We start from the raw sequence: 21,832 nt of genomic DNA on the forward strand, positions 1-21,832 counted from the left end.
AAGGGGTGCCGCCAAGAAGCACAGTCTTCACTTGCAGTTCCAGGACTAGCATGTAAATCCAACGCACCACAGTGGCAGGTATGTGATCTACCCTGAACAGTCTCATGCTTCAGAGAAAAGGGCACTTAAGAGGTCTGCAGAGGTAGCTTACTCCAGCTGTTTTATGAGCACTGCACCCGTGGGCTAAACCTTATGGCCTTGTAGGCTCCAGCTGTGACACCCCCACTTCTGGGACCACATGCTAGTGGCAGAAGATCACCGCAAAATGGCTGCTCAGAAGAGACTACACCTGAGTAAAACAGTTTTATGGGCTGAGGGCAGGTGCCTTCATTTTCATCAGCCTAAAGAAAGAAATATGCAGCATGTAATGCCCTAAACTTGCCTCTTCCTTGACATCTTTGGTGTTATTATCTAGCTGTGTCCAGAAGCAATACCACAGGTTCTCACAGGCCACATGCAAACCAGAGGTTAGGGAGCACTCAGCTGTGACAAGGGGAGATCTGAACAGACAGAGGTGGTTTGCCTCTCCTCTCCTCTCCTCTCCTCTCCTCTCCTCTCCTCTCCTCTCCTCTCCTCTCCTCTCCTCTCCTCTCCTCTCCTCTCCTCTCCTCTCCTCTCCTCTCCTCTCCTCTCCTCTCCTCTCCTCTCCTCTCCTCTCCTCTCCTCTCCTCTCCTCTCCTCTCCTCTCCTCTCCTCTCCTCTCCTCTCCTCTCCTCTCCTCTCCTCTCCTCTCCTCTCCTCTCCTCTCCTCTCCTCCCTTTTTCCTGCTCTTTTCTGAACTGCCTCATTTAGGAAACAATTCTTGGCTATTGCATTGGCCATGGAGCTTCTGAGATCCCATATTGCCCACCGCCCTGCCTCTTAGGGGAGAGCTCCCTGTGCAGGGAGACAGGTTCCTGGCCTTGCCAACACAAGGCACAATCCTGAGTGCTTTTTTGGTCATATCACTCTTCCTTGGAAATGTGCTGTAATTTTGATTCCCCATACTAACTATTACAGTATAGGGCTTGCTTTAGGTAAGCAGAGGAGAAGGGAGAGTAGAGCACTAAAGGAGGTAAGTTCAGCTGCATGGGAGACAGAGCCTTAGGGAGATGAAAGACATCAGCTTGACTCACATGGAAGAAGCAAGAGCTATTGAAGGCCTGGCACCTGCTTCTCTATTCTACTGAGAGCCTCCCTGCTGCGGCCTTCATCATGGTGGCTGGCAGTTACTTTGCATCCTTTCCAGCTCATGACTTCTCTCTCCCTCTGTGGTGGGGAGCTGTGTTTGCCTCACCCACAAGAACAACTTCTTTCTATTCCCAGTTCTTCGCCTTGTGCTAGTCTCTGAGAAAGGGCTGAGGTTTCTCAGTTCTACAACTCTTAGGCTCCCTGTCCCAAGCCAAGTTTCTCAAGCCCTGAGAGACAATGCAATCACTGTTTGACCAGAGCATCCATACTCCATGCCAAATGATGCTGAGCCAAGTATGAGGCAAGCCTACTGCATGGATTTAGTACAGCAGACCACAGATGGCTCAAACGTCTCGCCTGCAAAGTCCCCATCCACTGTATACCACCACTGGGACCTCTGAGGGATGTCTGAGGTCAATACACAGACATTAGCCTTTCCCTCTAATGCAGTGTAGATGTCCCTGTCTTGCAATGCAACTTTCTACCACCCTTCTGACACAGCTCTCATTCCTCTTAGCCTCAATCTGCATCTTGGGCTCATTCATTTACGCTACACCAGCTCAGACCTGCTGTACCCAGTGCTGTTCTGACCCCAAACCTTCACAGAAATCTCTCATCCTTGTGGAAGTATCTGTTGATGATGGGTCCAATTCCATGGGGAGTGATTCTTAGCAACCAATCTGACTGTTTAGGCATTGCAAGCCTGGTTAAATTCAGAGAAATGAGATTTTTGAACTTACTCAGAAATACACAGGCTTTGTCTTTAAGTGAAAGGCATGGGGAGTGGGAAATCACATATTTGCATAAAAAATCAAGCTATTCACTTTCTGCTTTATTTAGTAAAATAAATGGAAAAGTTCATGTGACGTCAAGCAACCAATCTATTCCTAGTGTCAGAAGAAGCTGACAGTGGATCCCAGCATGGCACTAAAAGCAAAGAGAATGAGGGAAACAGATCTCTCTGGGAATTACAAGCTTTATCTCCGATACTGCCATTTTGCTATATCACCCTTTGCTCCAACAGAGGTAGCATGGACGGACACAGAGTAGGGCAATACCAGAGCTCCTTGAGTACTGAGAAAAGAGAGCTGAAGCCAACAAATAAGAAGGGAGAAGATATTCCTAGAGGACAGAGAGCATATATGTAGATGGCATGGAGATGGAGATGGGAATCCATGGCTGACTTGGCCCCTTAATCCTACTACTCCAGAAATCCATGAGCTGCAGGGCTCAGTGAACTCTTCATGCACCAGAAACAGATGACTCTGGGCACAGTCATCCTGTTGACTGAGAAATAATCAGAGTTCCTCACTGAGGGCCTTCTCTTCAGGTTCGTCTTCTTTCTAAAACACATTAGAGGCATGAAATCAGTTTTGACCTTGCTTCATTTCTCAGCATAGTGATAAAAGAAAACAAACCAACTTAAATGCCTCCCTCTGCTGTCTATGCCACTGCCCTGCCTATCCCATTTCAACTGTACAACACAGGGTTCTGACACAAAAAGCCTCTGTGCTATAGGAAGATGAGCTTTGACAAAGAGATAACTCTTAACACTGAACGAACATGGAAGTTAAATTGTTCCTCTCCCAGCAGAGACCTCTGGTAGAGTCCTAAGCCTTTGTCTGTATACTCTGTTCTGTGGTCTTCTTGATAGATTTCCATCCTATCCATGCCACTGTCTCTCTGACCCTCTCCTGTGGGCTGCCAGCCACCACCCCCATTCTCAATGTCCAAAAGCACCCTTCACTCTGTCTCCCCAGCTGCTGTTCCCAGAGAATAGATGCTTCACTGAGACCTTCATACAGTTGCAGGGGTCAGTGAAGTCTTCTTGCTGTACATAGAAGACAGAGGTCAATGAAGAAAGAGGGTCTACAAAGACATCCACCTCTGCTCTAGATCTAATGCTTTTCTGATATTCAGGTGCAAATGAAAATGAAAGAGGAGGTGACAGGGCTGGGGAGGAGTTCGAGGAACTGAAGTCATCTTCTTCAAGAGCGTTTGAGAAACAGCATCATCCTACAAGATCCCAGCTTCCTGTAGACTGTAGAGGAATCCCCCTTTACCTTCTGCATTCTTTGTAAGAAACGATTACAGAAGTCCTGTATATGCTCAACAGAGACTTCATCCAGAGTCAACACATCCTGCTCCTCATCTGGTGCGTGGAACATAGCCAGAGCTGGCAGCTGGGACTTCTTCAGTTTGAAGAATGACACTATTCGTTCATTGCTTTTCAGATTGCTGTCTATCAGGATAAAGAGAATCTGTGATGGAAACATGAGCAAAACAGAGACTGAGAGAGAAAACAGATCCCCAGATGGTGATCATGTGAAGATTAACAGTGATATTTTTATAAAGGGTTAGAGAAAACCTACCATACCCTGTTAGGACAACACTTTCCTCTGACACTCTCTAACTGCTCCATGCAGTGCATTTTCCTGTATTTTAGCAAGTCCAGACTTACATTACCATACAAAATATCTTCTTTCACCTTCTTTAAAAATATATCTACAGTATGGCAGGAAGGCAGGCTCCACTTCTATTCTCTTAATAGATGAGGAAACAAGATGTCTTTTATCTTAGTGGTACATGTAAAAGAAGTGACTCCTCCACTTGCATGTTATTTGGATAAGATGCTCACATCCATGCAAGACCCAGAGTGGCAGAGTAAAAAGGTGTTTTGGTGTGTGGAGAATCATATTCAATTTGCAAGAATGTGGGAGTGAAGCACAGGGCAGCAGGAACTTGCAAGCGTAAGAACATGAGAGTACCAAACAAAAAGGACATATTTAAGTGAGCTGCAGTGAATAGAAATGAAGATGCAATCATTTGGGAAACAAGGGTTGTTGGCAAGACACCAATGTCCATACAGCCCAGCTCAGTGGAAGGTTGTTCAGACCTGGGGAGAAAAGCCCAACAATGAATAAGCCGGGATGATAATGACCTACAGTTTTCTGAGATCCTGAATATTCTTGGAGAGCAAGATCAAGCCAAGGATTAGGATTCAATAGAACAGATTTATCAGAATTGGTGACCAATTCCATGACTTTCTTTTAAGAGTAAATTTCAACTGAGATCTTACAGGTGCAGTAGGAATTGGTACAAATTTAAAATTTTGGAATCTCAAAGATTATCAATAAAATACACGGCTATCTCAAAAATCTTTCCTAAATTATCTGTTAATACTAAACACAAACTTTATGTATAAATTGTATAAAAGAAAACAAATACAGCAATTGAGCAATGTAATCAGTGACCTGATTAGAATCCCTTGGCAGGTGACATCCAAGTCAATGAAACAAACATCCAGCTAACATGCATCATTTTATCTTCTCTTTATCCTGTGCAGTCTACTGGGCCTAGCATATTCAATGTACATATGGACATGGATATGACTTAACTTACACAAGAAAAAGAACAATTTAAAAAAGGTAATGCAATGTGATGATGTGCCCAGTTCCCAGGCTGTGATTCATGTTTTCCTTTCTTTTCAATCAAGAACACTCAAGTAGTTCAAAACTTTTTTCTTCTCTGAAAATAAACTCGGTAAATCTCAAAATCTTTACTTTATTAAATTTATGTTCTATTAAAAAAAAATATATCTGGAAACTTTCCTAGGCAACAGCCTATGGGAAGGAGGGATAGTTAGTCTGGTGTAAGGTTTAACTGCAGTTAATCACTGTGATACAGAAACAGGAACAATGCTTTCACTGGATATGTGATATTTACCACTTGCAATTTCTCTTTCAAAAGTCAGCTATGCCCCAAGGGCAACAAGCTAGTGAGCAGACTGGTTGTGAGGAATTTCTCCCAGAGTGTTAAATTCATCCTTTTGCAGGATAAAATAACAAGCTACAGAACGGTTAGAGGCCTAAGGATCTGATCTAAGAGGCTTTCAGCTGGAGCAGCAATACTTATGTTTTAGGCATCTCCTTCCAACTACCAAGCTGGAAACAGAGTCCGGTGTTGGAGAGAAGCACTTTCAGAGGGTTGGTACAGGAAATGGTATCACATTTTCACCTGTTCATTCACCAGTTTTGGTTTTCTCTATGAAAGATTCACTAGACAACAACTTCTTTTAATCAAATGTTAAACAAGAAGTTAATCCAAAAAAGCATTTAGAATACCTAGGTTATTAAATGTTGTCACTCTTTATACAAAATCTCCCCCACCTTTAAAACAGATTAATAGCATTTTAAAACAGTAATATAAATAAGTGTTAGTCAACATTCTTCACTTTATCAAGCTTTCCAGTCTTTGTTAAAAATCCCAAAAACTAAAAAGCTGTACTTTTTTATCCATGAATACAAAGAATAGAGTAAGAATAAAAGAATAAAAAGGTAGGTGTTTAGAACTCCAAACACCTTCTTCCTTGCAAAAGAAAATGAAAACACACAAACAACTGTCCCCTCAGCCAAGAGGGCTTAAGAATCATCATTCACAGTTCCTGACTTGGATCTCTCTAATGACTCACATTTGGCTCAGGGATTTACAGAGTGCCAAAGTATAGCAAAAGTTTCCTTCCCCTCTTATATTCCAAACACACAATTGCATTTGTCCACTGTTGCTCGAAAGAGTGTGCTTTAGAATGACACATTCCCGGTAGGTACTGAGGTGAGATGAATCCTTCTTCAGTAAAAGGACAGGCCACACATCCCATGCTGGTTGTGTTCCAGGGATCCTGCCAAGGCCTGTGTGGCCTCAAAGTCACACCTGTGAGGCAGTTTGTAAGGTGTGGTGGTACTGAGGCCACAAGCACTAGAAGCCTAGTCTCCTTAGCAGCTGGAAACCAAGCAGGTTTCTCAATGGGGACACTTCCACGGTAGATGCCACCTGGTAGAACTGGCATTTTCTCATGAGGAATTTATTTTGTTCAGAGATTCCCAGCCATCTCTAATCATAAAAAATGAATGTGGTGACTATGGAAAATTATACTGACCATGAGACAAGATTCACCTTACCTAACTTCTGCCATCTAGATCTTAGCCTTGTCTTGGACAGTCATCTAGGCAACCTCTATAATAAATGGTGACAGGTACTTTATTTCACCTATTTTAGAAGGACAGGAAGGACATGCTAGTGCTAAGAACAGCCTAAAGCCTTGGATCAAACAACTTACCAAAGCTATAATTCACCAAAACAAATCCCACTTATGATGTCAACTCTCACAGTACTGCTAGAAACCAGGTAGTTCCATCCCAAACAGGAAGTTCATTTTCTATTTCATACTGTCCTGTACAATGGCTGGTTTTTTAAATTCTGAAATGATTTCCATGAAATTGTTTCATTTTGTAGCAATCTTCTGGCCTGTGTTCAGAGGTCTGCTGTTACAGGCAGTGAAGGATCTCCTGCATGGATGAGGAACCCCTGACACAAATTCTCCCCTCCACACATGATATTATCTGTGTACTGTCACCTGCAATAAGCTCTCTATTAGAAAATTTTGTACACTGGTGTTTTCTTGGTGTCTCACCAACTTGATTCCTAGCCCAGTGTTTTTAGAACATCAAGTTCCTGGTAAATACTAAGATATGGAATGATGTTATTGCCCAAGGAATTGAAAATAGTACTGCAAAATTGGCAATTGAAAATTGCCCAAGTTAATCGAAAATAGTATCGCAATGTTAGAAACCAATTTGATGTTGCTTAGTTTTTCTTCTAATGAAGACAAACAGGAAGGATGATCAAGCCTCATATCCAGTGTTTGACTTTGAACTTCATGGAGCTGCAACCTTCATTCTTTGAGGAGACTTGTACAAGCAAAAGGATCAAATTCTGAAGTTTGAGTAATTTCACACATAGCTTACATAGTACATCAAAGCAAAATTAAAACATCAGTCATGAATTTAAAAAAAGCAAGCTATAAAAACAACTTTACTGCAGATATCTGTTAAGTGACATAGAAAAACCATATTTACAGGTTCCCCTGTTTATGGCTAAGAGGGGCATCTCTAAGTATTACCTCTCTTGGTTCTGGAGCCATCAATGTCTGACAAGAAAAATAAAGTATATGAATGACTGTCTGCAAAAGAAAGGGCACTGTCCTTCCATTTCCGTGGAAGAACTCCTTAAGGACTCTCAGGAGTTTCTCAGAACCCATTTCTAAAAAAGCTCACATATAAATTAAAAGGGACTTTGCAAACATCTTTACCCAAATCATTTTGACATTGTAAACCAGTTGTATCAGTTGCAGCAAAAGCTGTTTTTGTTATTTCCAGCATCACCTTACTGAAACTTCTGCAGACACCCATGAGGTACACCAGCTGTAACTGTCGTGTTATACTCATACTGTGGAAAGAAAACTGAAGATGCTTATGGTAGTTTGGATCAGCACTGCAAACCCTGCATTTCCAGAAGAAAGCCTGGACTCTTGGCAGTACTTTCTCAAATAAGCACATATTTGATTGCAGTAGGATCCTTCCAGGAAGGCTGGTGGATTCAGTCCTGCAGCTGCAGCGCTCTGAGCGATGTCTGTTCACTGTTACCCACCCACAATTGTTTCTCAGAGTCTGCTAGAAATGTACCACATTTCTTCTTATTCTTGTCAGCTCTTGCTGTCTTAGTATCATCTAACATTTGCACTTTCCTCTCCAGCATTTTATAGCCCCCAGGTTCCACAATAAAATCTAGAGGAATCTAGACTGCTTTCAGACCTCACTGCTGCTCAGGGTGCAGTTCAGGCTGTTTTCAAATAACGGTCCTCACTATACAGCCTCATGGATCCTCCAGCTAAAAATCTCAGCTTCCTCACAGGCAAAAATGAAATGATCATAAACCAGAGATGAAGGGACCATAATCCAGAAATTGGCAGGTGAATCACCTCCTCATGATCCATTAATGGTTGGACTCAATGATCTTAAGGGTCTTTTCCAACCTAAATGATTCTATGATTCCATGATTTCCTTCACTCTTTGGGGTCAACCACTAAGCAGCAGCAGTTCCTCCTCATCTCTCCACAAATTCAAGCAACAAGTTTCTCTTCTCCCTCCAGCTGGTGACAACAAGAAAGACTCCTCTTCCCTCAGAGTACAGCAGAGATGTGTGAAAGGATCGGTATCCCTTCTCCTGCTTGGGAACCCTCTCAAGGCTCTGTATTCTGTGCTGGCTTATAGAGAAGTTGCAACACACCGAGTCTCCCCAGTCTTCTCTGGCACTCCACAGTCACTGTAAAGTGCTGCTGGATGCAGTGGTACATGCTCATAGGGAGCCTGAACACCTCTCCACTGCACAGCAATGATTCCTTGCTCAAACCACTGATAGCACTAACCCCACAGCACAAACAAGCCTTTCACCACAGGCTATGAATTATTTACTGGTAGTCCTGAAAAAAATTCAAGTCAAGAATCTTGTATTTATTCACGGACAACCTTCAAGCCGCAGAAAGGCAAAATCTACTCAATACTTCACTTGTTTCAAAGTAAACCTGAGTTAACTTGGTAGTCCTGACAACAGATAACTCCATTTAGAAAAATTAGCTGGCAGAGATTTCCATGGCATTGTGCAGTGGCTGCTTCTGATACCCAAATTAATTCATGTCTTTCTACATGACAGAGCAACGGAGACAAACCTAAGAGGGCATATCACTTTGCTTACTCCTTACTATCCAGATCTAAGACCCAAATAGAGGGATCCTAGTGCTATCTTACTGCTTTGTAAGAGGGCAGTCCAAATCACAATTTACTCCACTGAGTGCCACTCTTTTAGGAAAAACAACTTATTAGACTCTAAGTCCCTTCATCTATGTGTCCTGCAGTACCACTGCAGTAAAGTGGAAATAATCAGTCAAATCCCCACATCTTTAATCTCTCTATTTTACTCTGGCAAACTTCTACACTGATTTAGTGGGAAACTTGCCTGCATCAATTAAAAAAAGTTAGATTTTGACTTGCTGGCAATTCATAAACTATCTGGACTTCAGTACAACATTTTATCCAATGTTTTGTGAAGTATTTCTAGGAAAATTATTCACATTTTCTCAGATCTAGGCATGTCACATGAAGTGAAAACTAGCTGCAGCTGCATCAGCAAAGGATAGTGAAGGTAAACAGTAATGTGCTGTGTTAGAAGAATAGGCTGCTTGGGGGACACCTGTATCAGACTCAGCTGCTCATGGAAGACAGTGATAATGGTGTCACTATAACACACAACTCACATGAGATGTCTCGAATTTTTCAGATAAATGAGGGAGTTTTTATCACTATGTATTCATCAGAGCAAAACACATTCAAAGAGATCTTTTGACTTCAATGTACGGTTTCTGCTTGGCCTCTTGCCAATGGGTGGGACAGATGGCAAGGTCCAAAGTAGTCCTGTCATAAACAAGTCTCAGGACTTTTGAGGGTGCCCCTCCATTTGAAGATGAGGATGTACTTGATTTTTAATCTTCCCCTTCAGTACCACAAACAGATGAATGCAGATGTTCTTGTTTGCAAACCCTAACTCTTTCCAGCTCTACACTTCTCCCAGGAAGGTCACTTCCACTGCCTCTCAGCTCAACATTCCCCACTGCTATGATCTTCTGCCCTCTCCCATCTGCTGTTCTCCCTTGCCCCAAATGGCTTCCTGTTGCTCCCAGTCCTCCTTTGCTTGCCAGTTCCTTTCTCTGTTCCCCGGACACAAATTCCCCTGTAATCCAGCTGCTGGCAGAGAATCAGCCATGGGATGATTTACTATTTGGGGAGCTCTATTCACAGTGGGGTGGGAAACAGGCAAAATTTCTCTGAAAGATCCCATCTATCCCATCATCTTAGTGTGGGAAACCCAACAAACCCATTTGCAACTCCTTTAAAATAGCCATTTATCCCTGGATCCAACCAGAAGGAAAAAGGTTAAGAAGCACCATGACACTAATTGCTATCTGGTCACTTATATAATGCTCCTTGGCATCTTGCAGGCTGTGTATACAAAATCACCTCTCACACCAGTGGAATGCAACCGTCACCAGACTGATGCGCAGCAGCTGTTTGTCATCTCCCAGTGCAAGGGAACAAAACTGGACCAGAAGCAAGGAAGTACATAATGTCCCACTGAGGGAGCAGAGGATATTTTCCCCACAAGGAGGCAAACTGGCAAAAGGTGAACAGATCCAACCCCTCCACTTAATTATCTAGCTAATCTTCTTTTCCTGCCACTTGGCCTTTGCTCTCCTAATGCACAGAGAAGGAGATTATGCCCTCCCCATCCACTAAAGAAATCACTGTTCTCCTTTTTTAATCCCTAATGGCCCCCTTTCCTCTCTGTTTGGACTTACCTTCCCCTTGAAGAGCTCTGCTGCCGCCCGATATCTGCGCATGTGCTCGGGGTGCTTTGGGGACATCTTGTCTGTGATCAGGAGAAGATGAAGCTGGAGCGAACTCTGCATCACACCTATTGCTGTCTGCCGAAAAAACAGCCCCCACAGACACAGAGAGAAACAGGCACAGACAAGAAAATTGAGAACATTCAGTCTGTATCAGATGCACTGCCAGAGGGACAGCAATCCTCATGCCCCAGCTGAGATTTCTTTGCAAATCAGCCTCACAAGCAGGACAGCTTTCTTTAAAGCAGGAGGGATCCAATCTGGATTCTCTGTGGAAGTGCTTAACCTCCTGGCTTTGGTTATTCCCGAGACAAGAGTCTGAAGACCATAAGGGTTCATCACTGGCCTCAGGATAGTCAGTGACTAGGCAAGGGGGCTGCCTTGATACAGCAAGCTGAAGCCTAGAGGAGCAAGGAAGTGGAGAGGGAAGGTGAGCAAACATTGAACATAAGGGTGTGTGGAATGACTGAGGTCCAGCACCCAGCTGAAATGGGAACAAGAGAGTGGAAAGGATTTGTGGTGTCAGGATTGGTGTCTCCCCTTATTTCCTTTCTTTAACATTAAGCTGTGAGTAGGATGGGGATGAGTCCAAAGTTTCAGCAACCCGAGGGACTGGGCATTGCAGAGTGCTGAGTGTTGAAATTGCCTCTGCAGTCCCACAGTGAGAGAAGACCTGGAGCTGGCTGCCCCTCATCGCCTGGGCAAGGCCAAGTAGGCAGCACACATTGGCCCTCTGTGAGGAGACAGGGCTAGCACTGCCCAAGAAGCCACTGCATCATATTCAGGTACTCAGGTACTCACTCACTCACTCACTCACTCACTCACTCACTCATCATCTCCCTTCTCCTTCTGCCTGCTTTCTGCAGCTCTGCAGCCTCTCCCTCAAACAAAACATCAGCTGGGACAGACCTGCTGCCTCCCTGATGCCACCAAAACCACAGAGGTGCAGACTGTGCAGGTCTCCACTGGCGGAAGAAGAAAGTTTCCACACACTCCAGGAGTACTGTGTTGGGTTTCGGGAGGGGGTTGGTGTTTGGTAGCAGGGGAAGGGGCTACAGGGGTGGCCCCTGTGAGAAGCTTCTAGAAGCTCCCCCGGCTCCAAGTCGGACCCACCTCTGCACCAAGGCCGAGCCAATTAGTGGTGGTGGCCACATCTCTGTGATAACATATTTAAGAAGGGAAACCTGGGAGGAGGAGTGGGAGTTGTGAGGAGGAGTTGTGAAGGAGACACCTATGAAAACACCAAGGTCAGTAGAAGAAAGGAGGAGGAGGCAGGGGGGAAGGTGCACCGGAGTAGAGACTCCCCTGCAGCCCATGGTGAGAGGGCAGGCTGTGCCCCTGCCACACATTGAGGTCAGTGGTGGAGCAGATGTCCACCTGCAGCCCATGGAGGACCCCATGACAGAGCAGGTGGCTGTGCCAGAAGAAGGCTGAGACTCTGTGGGAAGAAGCCCTCACTGTTGTAGTTTGGCACTGGGAGGACTGCAACACGTGGGAGGGACCCACACTGGAGCAGCTCGGGAAGAGCTGCAGCCCATGGGAAGGATTCACGTCAAAGAAAGTTCATGGAGGACTGTCGCCCATGAGAGGGACCCCACACTGGAGCAGGGGAAAAGTGCAAGGAATCCTCCTCTGAGGAGGAAGGAGCAGTGGGACCAACCTCAACCCCCATCCCTTGCCCCCTGCACTGCTCAGGAGGAGGAGGTAGAGAAATTGGGAGGAAGACTGAGCCTGGGAAGATGTGAGGGCTGGGGGGAAGGAGTTTTTAAGATGTGATTATACTTCTCACTGTCCTGCTCTGTTTGTTAAGTGATGTTGTTAGTGTTTGAATTAAAGTGATGTTCTTTTTCTTCTCCTAACGAGCCTGTCTTTTGCCCATGACCATAATGGGTGAGTAATCTCTCCCTGCCCTTATCTCGATTCCCAAGCCTTTTGCTTTATTTTCTCCTTTCCATTCCTGAAGGGGAAAGAGGTGAGCAAGCAGCTGCATGGTGGTTGGCTGCCAGCCAGGTTTAAACCATGACAAGTAATAAGGAAAGGGTCAGGAAGTGCACACCAGCAAGGGCCATGCACCACAAAGCATCTAGTTTTTGGCAGCCAGGATTCTGCCATTAGCCTAATGTTTATCAGACACTTTGTATTCCTCCACTTCTCCAGTGGTGTGCAGATGAAGCAGGGGAGAGTAGAGTGGATGCAAACCAAGGCTGATGAGCATTAGAAGACCTCATAGGAGAGGATGGGTCTGAAGGTGAGGGTGAAGTCAGCCGGTACTAAGGGCCATGACAAGGCTGGGCTGTGAGCAGGTAGAGCTGGAGCAGCAGTTCCTCGGGCAGCTCCACACAATGGTATGCTTGTCCACGCAACCCTGTGCAAGAGCGATCAGCAGAGCTCATCAACATGGCCAGGTCACATCTGGCTCTCCTGGAAAGCCCACAGGGTAAGCATTGCCTAAAAAATGCCTCTAAAGTATGTGGGAGAAACAGTAAGGGCTCCAAGATGGGGAGAGAAACTCTTGGCAGCACTCAGTGTGATCTGTGTGACCCCAGCCTCCGCTAACCGGCAGCATTCTTAGATGTAAACAACATATGCACTGGGAATAAATATTTACAAAAAACCAAGCTACGTTAGAGGATCTGGGAGGGCTTTGGGATGGAGACTGCAGGAGGCACTGTTAATTGCAGCACCTTGATAGGACTCCAGAGTATCTGGGAAAAAAAATAGAACATGTGTACTGCCAGTTAGGGTAGAGGGGACCAGCTCAACACCTCAGAACTTCTCGATCAGGGAGACAGCCTGGGTGCCGAACAGGACACCCTAGAGCAAGAGCCCAAAGCATCAGCAGAAACGCATGAAGAAAGACCCATGCTCTAATGAATTGCCAAAAGATGCAGTGGAGGTTCAGAAGGCCTGGGCAATTATAAAGATAACAAGAACATCCCAGCTAATGGGACTTGGGTGTTCTCAAAGGGCTATGAGGACAGTGGGGCAGGATATAGCTTTTCTGCCCCCAGAAATATGTGATTTGAAATGCATTTTTCACATCCCTTATCAGGATTAAAAAACAAATCCAAGGGTTTTTTTAAGAAAAAAACACAACTTCTACAGTATTTCATTCTGGAAACAAAACGTTGCATTTCCAAAAGAAAATGCTTTCTCTACTGGGGGGCTGCACCTCTTAGCTGATCCTTGGCATCAGCTTCAAAAGGTATAGCTTTGAAACAGGTTGGGCCATTCTCCTTTGATTAAATTGAGCTTGGTCAGCACTGTTGTAGTTATCCAGAAGTCCACAAAAGGCCCCATAAGCAATGAAAAATCTCAGCTTTGCATCCATCAGGGCTTCTAAGACCTACTAACTTCACAGCAATGAGCCCAGTGAACTGCCGAGATTTCAGAGGAGTCTAAATCATTGGTCACACCCTATAGCAGGAAGAAGCACTGCGACTCTGCCACTGCCAGTCCACTTGGTGAGCTAATGAAGATGGTCAACATGGAAGCATCCTATGTCTGATAATTTTTTTTTGTTGAACTGATGAATTCTGGAACAAGGGATAGAGGGGATGGGAAAAATTTTGCTTGGGAAGTTTCCAGCTGGCTCTTGAATATGCCTTCAAATAGCTGGTCTTATGTCAAGCCCTATGAGCTGGGTGATGAAGAAAAGCCTGCCTTCTAGGAGTAGGTCAGTCAAGTTTCTATGTTCCTCAAGGCTTTTCAGCCAAAGAGAGGGGATCCTGGCTGAGCAGGGTCTGCAGGGATGGCACAACACGGCAAATGCCCATGGGAGGAAGCAGCACTGCTGGCAGGAGTGTTAAGAAATGGAGCTCTCTGCACACCAACACCCCAGATTTACTGGAAAGCTAAAGGAACCGCCATGCCTCCCTTCCTCTTCCCACCCCACTCGCACACCCCAGACAGCATCTACTTCCAGTCCCCGTATGAAGCAGCAGCAAAGAGCTGCATGTCTTCCCCAACCCCATCCACACTGTTGCCGCCAACCCTCTCACACATCTGGGTGTGCAAACTCTTGGGCCAGAGGACGCCCATGAGGAGGAGGCCTAGTGCCAGGGTGAGGGCTACAGGGAGCTGGTAATTACCACAGGGTTGTACTCTGTCACCAGGCGGAGCTCATTCATCCGAATGAAACGAGTCATCTTCTCAGCATCAACATCTTTGCCATTCATATCCACATCCCTCCGGTCATTGTCTATCTGAAGACATGCAAAGACACCTCCAGTAACAGCTGTCCTCTCCTCCCAGCACCCCCTCCAGAGGCACTGATGGCACTCACTCATGGAGACACCCACCCCCTGGAACACTGCCATCCACTCCCCACCACCACATAATCCCCACTTCTGGATGTCCAGAACCTACAGAGACCAGACTGCACTTGAAGATAAGGATCTTCCACCCTTCTTCAGTCTCCCAAGGACAAGGCAAACTCATGGCATAACAGAAATCACTGAGGACTCCAGACATCCCTACAGTATCAGCTCCTGATGCACTGGAGACAGGGAGGATTAGCTGATAAACTATTATAGGCATTGTGGGGAGAGATTATTATATAGCCTAACTCCTTCCATCGATTTTGGCTTTACATTCCCTTTTAAAATCTTCATCTACTTACTGTATTTGTTCTACAAGTAATAAACATTGGCATGGGCCTGTATGGATTTCCTGGAAACATTGTGCAAGCAGAAAATCTCTCCAATAAAAAGAGGTTTTTTTCCAGTACAGCAGAAACCAAAAAAAAAAAAAAAAAAGGAAAAAAAAAATCAAGTCCAGTACATTTTAGCTGTAGAGGAAAACGCATCCTACCACGAATCTCCCCACACTCCACCCCTCCCACCCAAACGATGTGATTTTATTGAGGTTTTTGTGACCTGGTAAACAGAAGAAAAGCAGGCAACCATTGAACGATAGCTAAACCACCTGAAGGGGCAGAGCTGCTGTGCAGTACCACCGCAGGATGTAACTGAGTTGAGCCATGGAGACTGACACGCATTGGGATCAAAGTCTGGGATTTGAAAGCCTTTGATACACATGTTGAATGAGGTTCTCGGGGCTGAGGAAAGGTCCACATGCACACTAGATTTTATTCTCTGCATCTGTACAACCTCTGACAGTGCTTGTGTTAGTTTTTCCAGTGATGTGCAGACATCTAAAGCTCTTTTTGCTCTCTGTGGTCATTGGAAAGGTCTTTGATCTGGTATGGGGCCATAGTGCCCTGTCTGGCAACCCAGACTGGTGCTTTTCACACTCTGCAGCCTGATTCCTCTTGCAGATTTGCTCTGCATAAAATGAAAGGGCAGCTCTACTCAGATAAATGAGATCAGAGCAGTGAAACACCTGGGCAGGTAAAATCAGAAAGGCCTTGGAAACCAATCTAAAGCACCCTGGACTTCACAGAAAGTCTTCTCTTGACTTTCATGGGCTTCTGGAAACACCTGATTTACATTTTTGGATAATAACATCCTAAATCTGCGCTCAACATTTATGATCTTTAAGAAAATAAGTCTGGAAAACAGCCTGCATCTAACAGTTGAAGCTCTAGTCAAAATCTTTATCACTCCATATAATTAGCTTGTTAGCATGTTAACATCATGTTCTTTTTAGGTCTACCAGGCCAGATTCCTCACTAGAATAAATCCATTAGCCTCCACTATATGCAAAGAAGTCTCACCAATTCACAGCAGCCCCTCCTACTACTGTAATTATGGTTTAAGATTCTAAGCATTGTAAGAAGTGTTTCATACTCTGCAAGAGCAAAGAAAAAATTAGTTTATGCCTCTGATTCACAGCTATCCTGGTCATGCATCTTTGCATTCTTCAAAAAAGTATTTGATTCCAAGTTCCTGTCTCAGTTCTTTTTTCTCTTCCTTTTTAGCTCTGACCCCTTATTCCTACACAGTATTCAGTACAGAATAAAAGGAAAAATAATGTGTCTGAATAATTTAAGAAAAACTGACAATTAGACAAATGAATTGTCAACCACATTTGAACTTGACTAGTGCATTAGTTGCTTGGTTGTGGTTTTTTTCCTATTAAACAAGAGTTCAGCTGCAAAAACTGGACTGTGAACAAAGAATATTCAGTATAATCCAAATTCCAACAATCCAGACACTTTCTTTTATCAAACACCTTCCCAATGCAGTCATCCTCACTATCTGCCACAGCTCAAAAACAAAGGATCTTTTCAATATTTTTGGAAGAAAACCACCATGACTAAGAACTAAAACTGAGATGGGTGTTGCTTCAAATTGCAAATACGCACATAGCAAATAAAAGGTTAAATTAAAGGACCTGCCTACCTATTGCTCACTCTTAGATAATTCTCTTTGAATTATTTGGATAATGCCAGTAGTAAACATGGTGCAGGAAACCACGACAAAGAAAGGGGAACAAACTGGCTTTGTCCAATCTTTGTACAACCTGGATCTAGAATTTGGCCGAGCTGCCACATTTAGTTTCCCTAGTACACGCGGTGTTTCCCTGTTCCCCCCCACTCCATGTGCTTAGAGCTCTGGTGACACAACACTTCAAGGACTTTTAGGTCACCTTGTGGTACCTAGAGCCCCTCTCCTCCTCAGATACACCTCTCTCTCAAGTTTTTAAGTGCCATACTTGTGTGAGAAGGGTCAACACAAGGAAATTGATATAACCAGTAGAATACCTGCTCTTTTGTTGGTACTCTTGAAGCAAGTACATGGCCCTTCCCAATATCATCTCCTTAGATTTCAGCAACCATAGCTTCAAATTCAGTGAGGCACCAGCACTTACAGCTGGAGTCAACAAAGATTTAATCTTGCACAGCATCCATCCCTAAGAAATTGCAAAGTAACATTTTTAATGGGCCCACGCCCAAAGCGTATTTAGGGAATCACTCTGCAAACCACAGTGTAGGAGACAGAAAGAGTGTTTGGGATTTCTTTTGGGGGCAGAGCATCTGTAACTGCAGGGACCCAGTCTGGATCTGGTTTCAGTCACGATGGAAAAGTTGTGCACCCAGAGAGACAGCTTTGCCTGCCTGAAGTGGCACTTGGCAAGATTTGATATCAAGCCTGCTGTGTTAATCCATTATAACATGGCCTCTAGATGCTTTTCATGTATGTGTCTCAGGAGCTTTTCCAAAACCATGGAAATCCCGTCCAAATAACACCGAGTTCCAGGCAGGTCACTCAGAAACACAGACATCGTTCTTTGCAAAGCACTGGGTGCTGGAGCAGATCCATAAGGCAAACACTTAAAATGGAGAATCTCATCAGGTGTAATAAATGTTGCATGTCTCAGCTATGGGCTGCAATCATTCTGCAAGTGAAAAGCAAAAGACCTCTTTGGGCAGGAAACTACAGATGCGCTTTCAGGTGAGCAGGGAGAGTGATCGTCAATGACATCTAAGGAGAGATGAGCAGCTTGAATCTTCTCTGTTACTACTAGCCGGAGATTTCACTTCTTTTGGAGTCTGACTGCGGGCAGTTGTTAAGGCCTTGCCCTAGCAGACCCTCTCACCAAAGCCAGCGGGCAGGGGAACTCCTACACCAGAGCGTTCATTTTGTAGATACGGCCTTTGGCACGGCATCCTGTTTCCCCGGGGGGTGAGCTGCTCGGCGGCAGCCGCGGCTCGCCCCGCGTAGCTCCCCGGGTTCTCCGGCCACGGCAGCGGTGGCCCCGTCCCCCCCCTCACACCCCCCTCCACCCCCCGCCGCGGGCCCACGCACCCTGCGGAAGAGCGTGACGGTGTTGGCCGCGACGCCGTAGTGGGACAGGACCGCGGGGCTGGTGCTGAGGCCGAAGGGCACCTCCGGGACCCGGCCGGCCGCCAGCCGAAACTGGGACGCTTCGGGGCTCTCCGGTTCCTGCGGAGAAAGGGGGAGAGAGAGGGGGGGGGCGGGGGTGAGGAGCGGAGCCTCCCGCGGGGACACCCCCCCTCCCGCCACCGCCGCGCGCCCCTACGTGGGGCGAGGGCGACACCTACCGGCCGCCCCGCGACCCCGCCGGGGAGGGGGGAGAGATCGGGGGGGGGGGGACAGCCGAAGGGCGGGGGAGGCCGCGGGGGGCCGCGGGAGGCCGGGGGAGGCCGGGGGAGGCCGGGTAAGCGACTTTCTCTCCCGTCGTCCCCGTGCCTGCGTGGCCGGAGTGCTGCAGAGAGCCCCCTCTCGCCCCGCCAACCACCTCTCCTCCCAAAACGGGGGAAGGCACCAGGGCCGCTGCCGGTGTCAGCGCCACAGACAGCAGGTGGCTACGGCAGGGCGGGGACCTCGCCTTCCATTTGTCTGAAACCTCCCTGCTTACCCCCACGCTCACAGGTAACATCGTGATGATGCAAAGCCCTAGAGCTCTCAAAAGGGAGGGGAGAAACCCAGAATATGGATGTAGCACGCTCAAATATATATAATAGATATACACACACAACACGTGTGTGTGTGTGTGTGTGTGTATAACATAAATATATAAAAATATAATTTTCAAGATAACCTTGATTCTAGAGTCAGGGGTTTACAATTTTTGAACACCTTGCATTAGCAGCATCCTGATTCCTTTTTAAAAAGGTGTCTTAGACATATCCTTTAAAAAGTAGCTAATGCAGATACATCGAAGGATATAAATGTGCAATTTCTCGGTAATTTGAGGTCCATTCTTTCTTGCAGCGAGAACGTTAGCTGCAGCATTAGCCCATATTAAAGCCTCCCTTGCTATTCCCATTCCCAACTTTTCTTTAGAGTGATGTATTTTTGATACTTCTACTTATAGGATTTAAATTCTCAAGACACAGCCTCTACTTGGAAATTGGTTTGTTTTTCTTTTTAGTTTGAACCGTCAGCTCAGCTGTTTGTGAGCCCAGAGAGAATGGAAAACAAAATTCTTCCATCATTCAAAAGAAAAACAACTCTCGTGACCTGTTTTGGAAATGCCAGCTCATCGACATGGCTCTGGTAGGAGCGTGAAAGCCTGAGGTGGGAATAACCTCACTGAGTTTTGGAGCATTCCTGGGAAAGCTGGGGTTTAATCAGGCCAAGCATGGCCCCTTCTCACAGACACGTGGGGTTTTTGGAGCAGCGTGATGTTTTTCCGTCATGGCATGCTGTTCCCAGTCAGGGAGGCTGTTCTCATTATATGGGGAGCTTGCTGAGCTGCCTACTGCAGTGAATTGAAAGGCTGCAGCAGAGAAATAATTTACAATGAACAGAGAACATGGACATTATTTGGATTAATATAGTCTCAGGCAGAGGGCCCAAGACAAGTGCTCATGGCACACATATGTCTTTATCTACTGTTTAAATGCAGCCTTGTCATGCTTCAAGCATTGAACACCCAACACATCGCTGGCAGCTGCTGGGTCCGCATGGCAGTAGCCTCCTGTCTGACTCTGATCAATAAAATCCTGCAGCGGGTGGGAGGCTGCGATGGCACAAGACACCAGCAGTTATGCCCCCATGATGCTTCACCCAGCAAGAAGCCACGGGCCCTGCTGTAGCTCGGCAGAAGGCTCTATGCCCCAGGGACAGCCCTGCCACAAGCCTGGCCAGCTACCCTGGGGAAAGGAGGCATCAGAGGCGTCTCAGCACTTTCATTCTGCATGTGCAGATTGCCTCGCTGGTTTGCAGGACTGTAGCTCTGCAAGAGCAACCCTTGAGGAGCTCCAAATGCCTGCAGGCGCTGAAAGTGAGGTGGCTGGTGCTTTGTGATCTGCACTTAGCGAGGCCCCTGGGGTACAAGCCTCCACGGCTCATACACTTGTTGCTGCCCTCACAGGCAGCACCATCGGTCCTCACTCTGTGGTGGGCTGTGAGATGCCATTGCCCTATACCAAGGGTATGATGCTCTCCCTGCGCTGCCCTCCAGCCCCAGGCATGGGCAGAAAGAGGAAGGAGATTGCAGAAAGGAGTTGTTTTTGAAAGGCTAAAGTCTTCTCTGACAGAAGCCATGAGGCAGTGTGTGGGGCAGCAGAAGGCCAGAGCAGAGCTCAAGGAAAAGGTGGAAAAGGGCACAACTTGGGGACCTTAAAAGTAATGAGGATCCTGTCAAAGAGGCCTCTGATTGATGATGCTCTACCTCAATAAATATTTTTGTCTTCTTTCCTAAGGAAAAATATTCATGCCATTTTGAGGGCAAGAGGCACATACCTATCACTCATCTTTGAATTCAATTGAATTTAGACACAGAGAGGCAGAGATCTCAAGGGTATCACCTCTGGGGAACAAAGCAGTGAGAGAGACAAACCATGCCTACACCTTCCATGCGAGGAGGCTGCAGCTTGAGCCCAAACCCTCTTGGACTTCAGAGGACCCACACCAGCACTGCTCCCTGAGACCTGGCTTCCTCAGCCCCATCATCCAGGCAGTGCCCTGCTCTGTCTTTGCTGACCAAAGCAAACAACTGACATTCCCTCTCACCCCTTGACAACACTGTTTCTCTGCCACCCACATTCCTGTTTTGCTTCCCATGAAGCATTTTCCTTTTACCAGTTCCAGGGCTCCTACAACTTCCTTCACCTTCCTCCCTTGCTCCATCTCCCTTTCCACACACAGACTTAATTCCCTGCATTCTCTCTGTGGCATGTCATCTAACCCCTCCAAATGCCTGTCACAGCCCCAGCACCTTTTGGGATAGGAGCTGCCTTTAGGTGTTTACGCCACATTCAGACCCAAGCTCTCGTCAGGGTGGGATAGGGCTCACAGCTGGCGGCAGGGAGATGCTGTGAACACACCTGGAAGAATCCAATGACCGCCACCTCCGCACCACTGATGAAGGCTTCAGCATCCGCAATGTTGTTCAACAAAATAGGTTTCTCTGCAGTGCTGGCTGTGCCTGGAGAGGGAAGGTCACGATTGGAAGAGGGTACACAAAGAGCAGCTCAAAGAGGCTCCCCCCAACACGCACAGAAGCATCCCACCCCTTACAAGCTACCCACACACCTCTCCTGCAAGCTCGACACATTTGCACTGCATACCCTTGGTGAGGACTCCCCACAGCAGACCCAGCCTTTCCCTGAGCCAGGAAGAAAGTTCACTTACTGTGGGATGCAGAGCTGTCGTCATCTCCAGCACACCCTGCTGGGGAGCCCCTGGTGAGCAGGATAACGAAGAGGCACGGGAAGACAGAGGTGCCCATGGTGCCAGCTTGCCCTCTCCTTCCTGTTTCACCCTGCTCCAGACCTCTCCTCGGCAAGAGACACGTCAGCTGCTGTGTGGGCCCACAGGCACTCCTAGGGCGGTGGGAAGGGAGCAGCTGGCCCAGGGCAAAGCCTTCAGCTCCTGAGATAAGCACCTGTCTGGGAGAGAGCCTGTCCTGCTGTGTGGGCACCAGCCTTGGAGAGCCTCACCACACTGCTGCCAGCGCATCCTCCCCCACAGCACTGGATATCTCGCAGCA

The 21,832-nt window shown here is 46.5% G+C and overlaps 1 protein-coding gene across 1 annotated transcript; it reads right to left on the reverse strand.

Annotated features, from left to right (window-relative positions):
- Positions 1-1,981: 1,981 nt before the first annotated feature.
- Positions 1,982-21,571, reverse strand: ERP27 (endoplasmic reticulum protein 27). The gene is made up of 7 exons (XM_074825404.1): positions 21,475-21,571; positions 21,168-21,268; positions 18,178-18,315; positions 14,557-14,670; positions 10,418-10,543; positions 3,234-3,431; positions 1,982-2,513 (listed from the first exon to the last, which is right to left on the reverse strand). Exons 1-7 carry the CDS (start codon positions 21,569-21,571, stop codon positions 2,469-2,471), a joined length of 819 nt encoding a protein of 272 aa, XP_074681505.1. The 3' UTR covers positions 1,982-2,468.
- Positions 21,572-21,832: the final 261 nt, after the last annotated feature.

This window comes from Strix aluco, chromosome 5 (assembly GCF_031877795.1).
Source record: "Strix aluco isolate bStrAlu1 chromosome 5, bStrAlu1.hap1, whole genome shotgun sequence".
Classification (NCBI taxonomy): domain Eukaryota; kingdom Metazoa; phylum Chordata; class Aves; order Strigiformes; family Strigidae; genus Strix; species Strix aluco.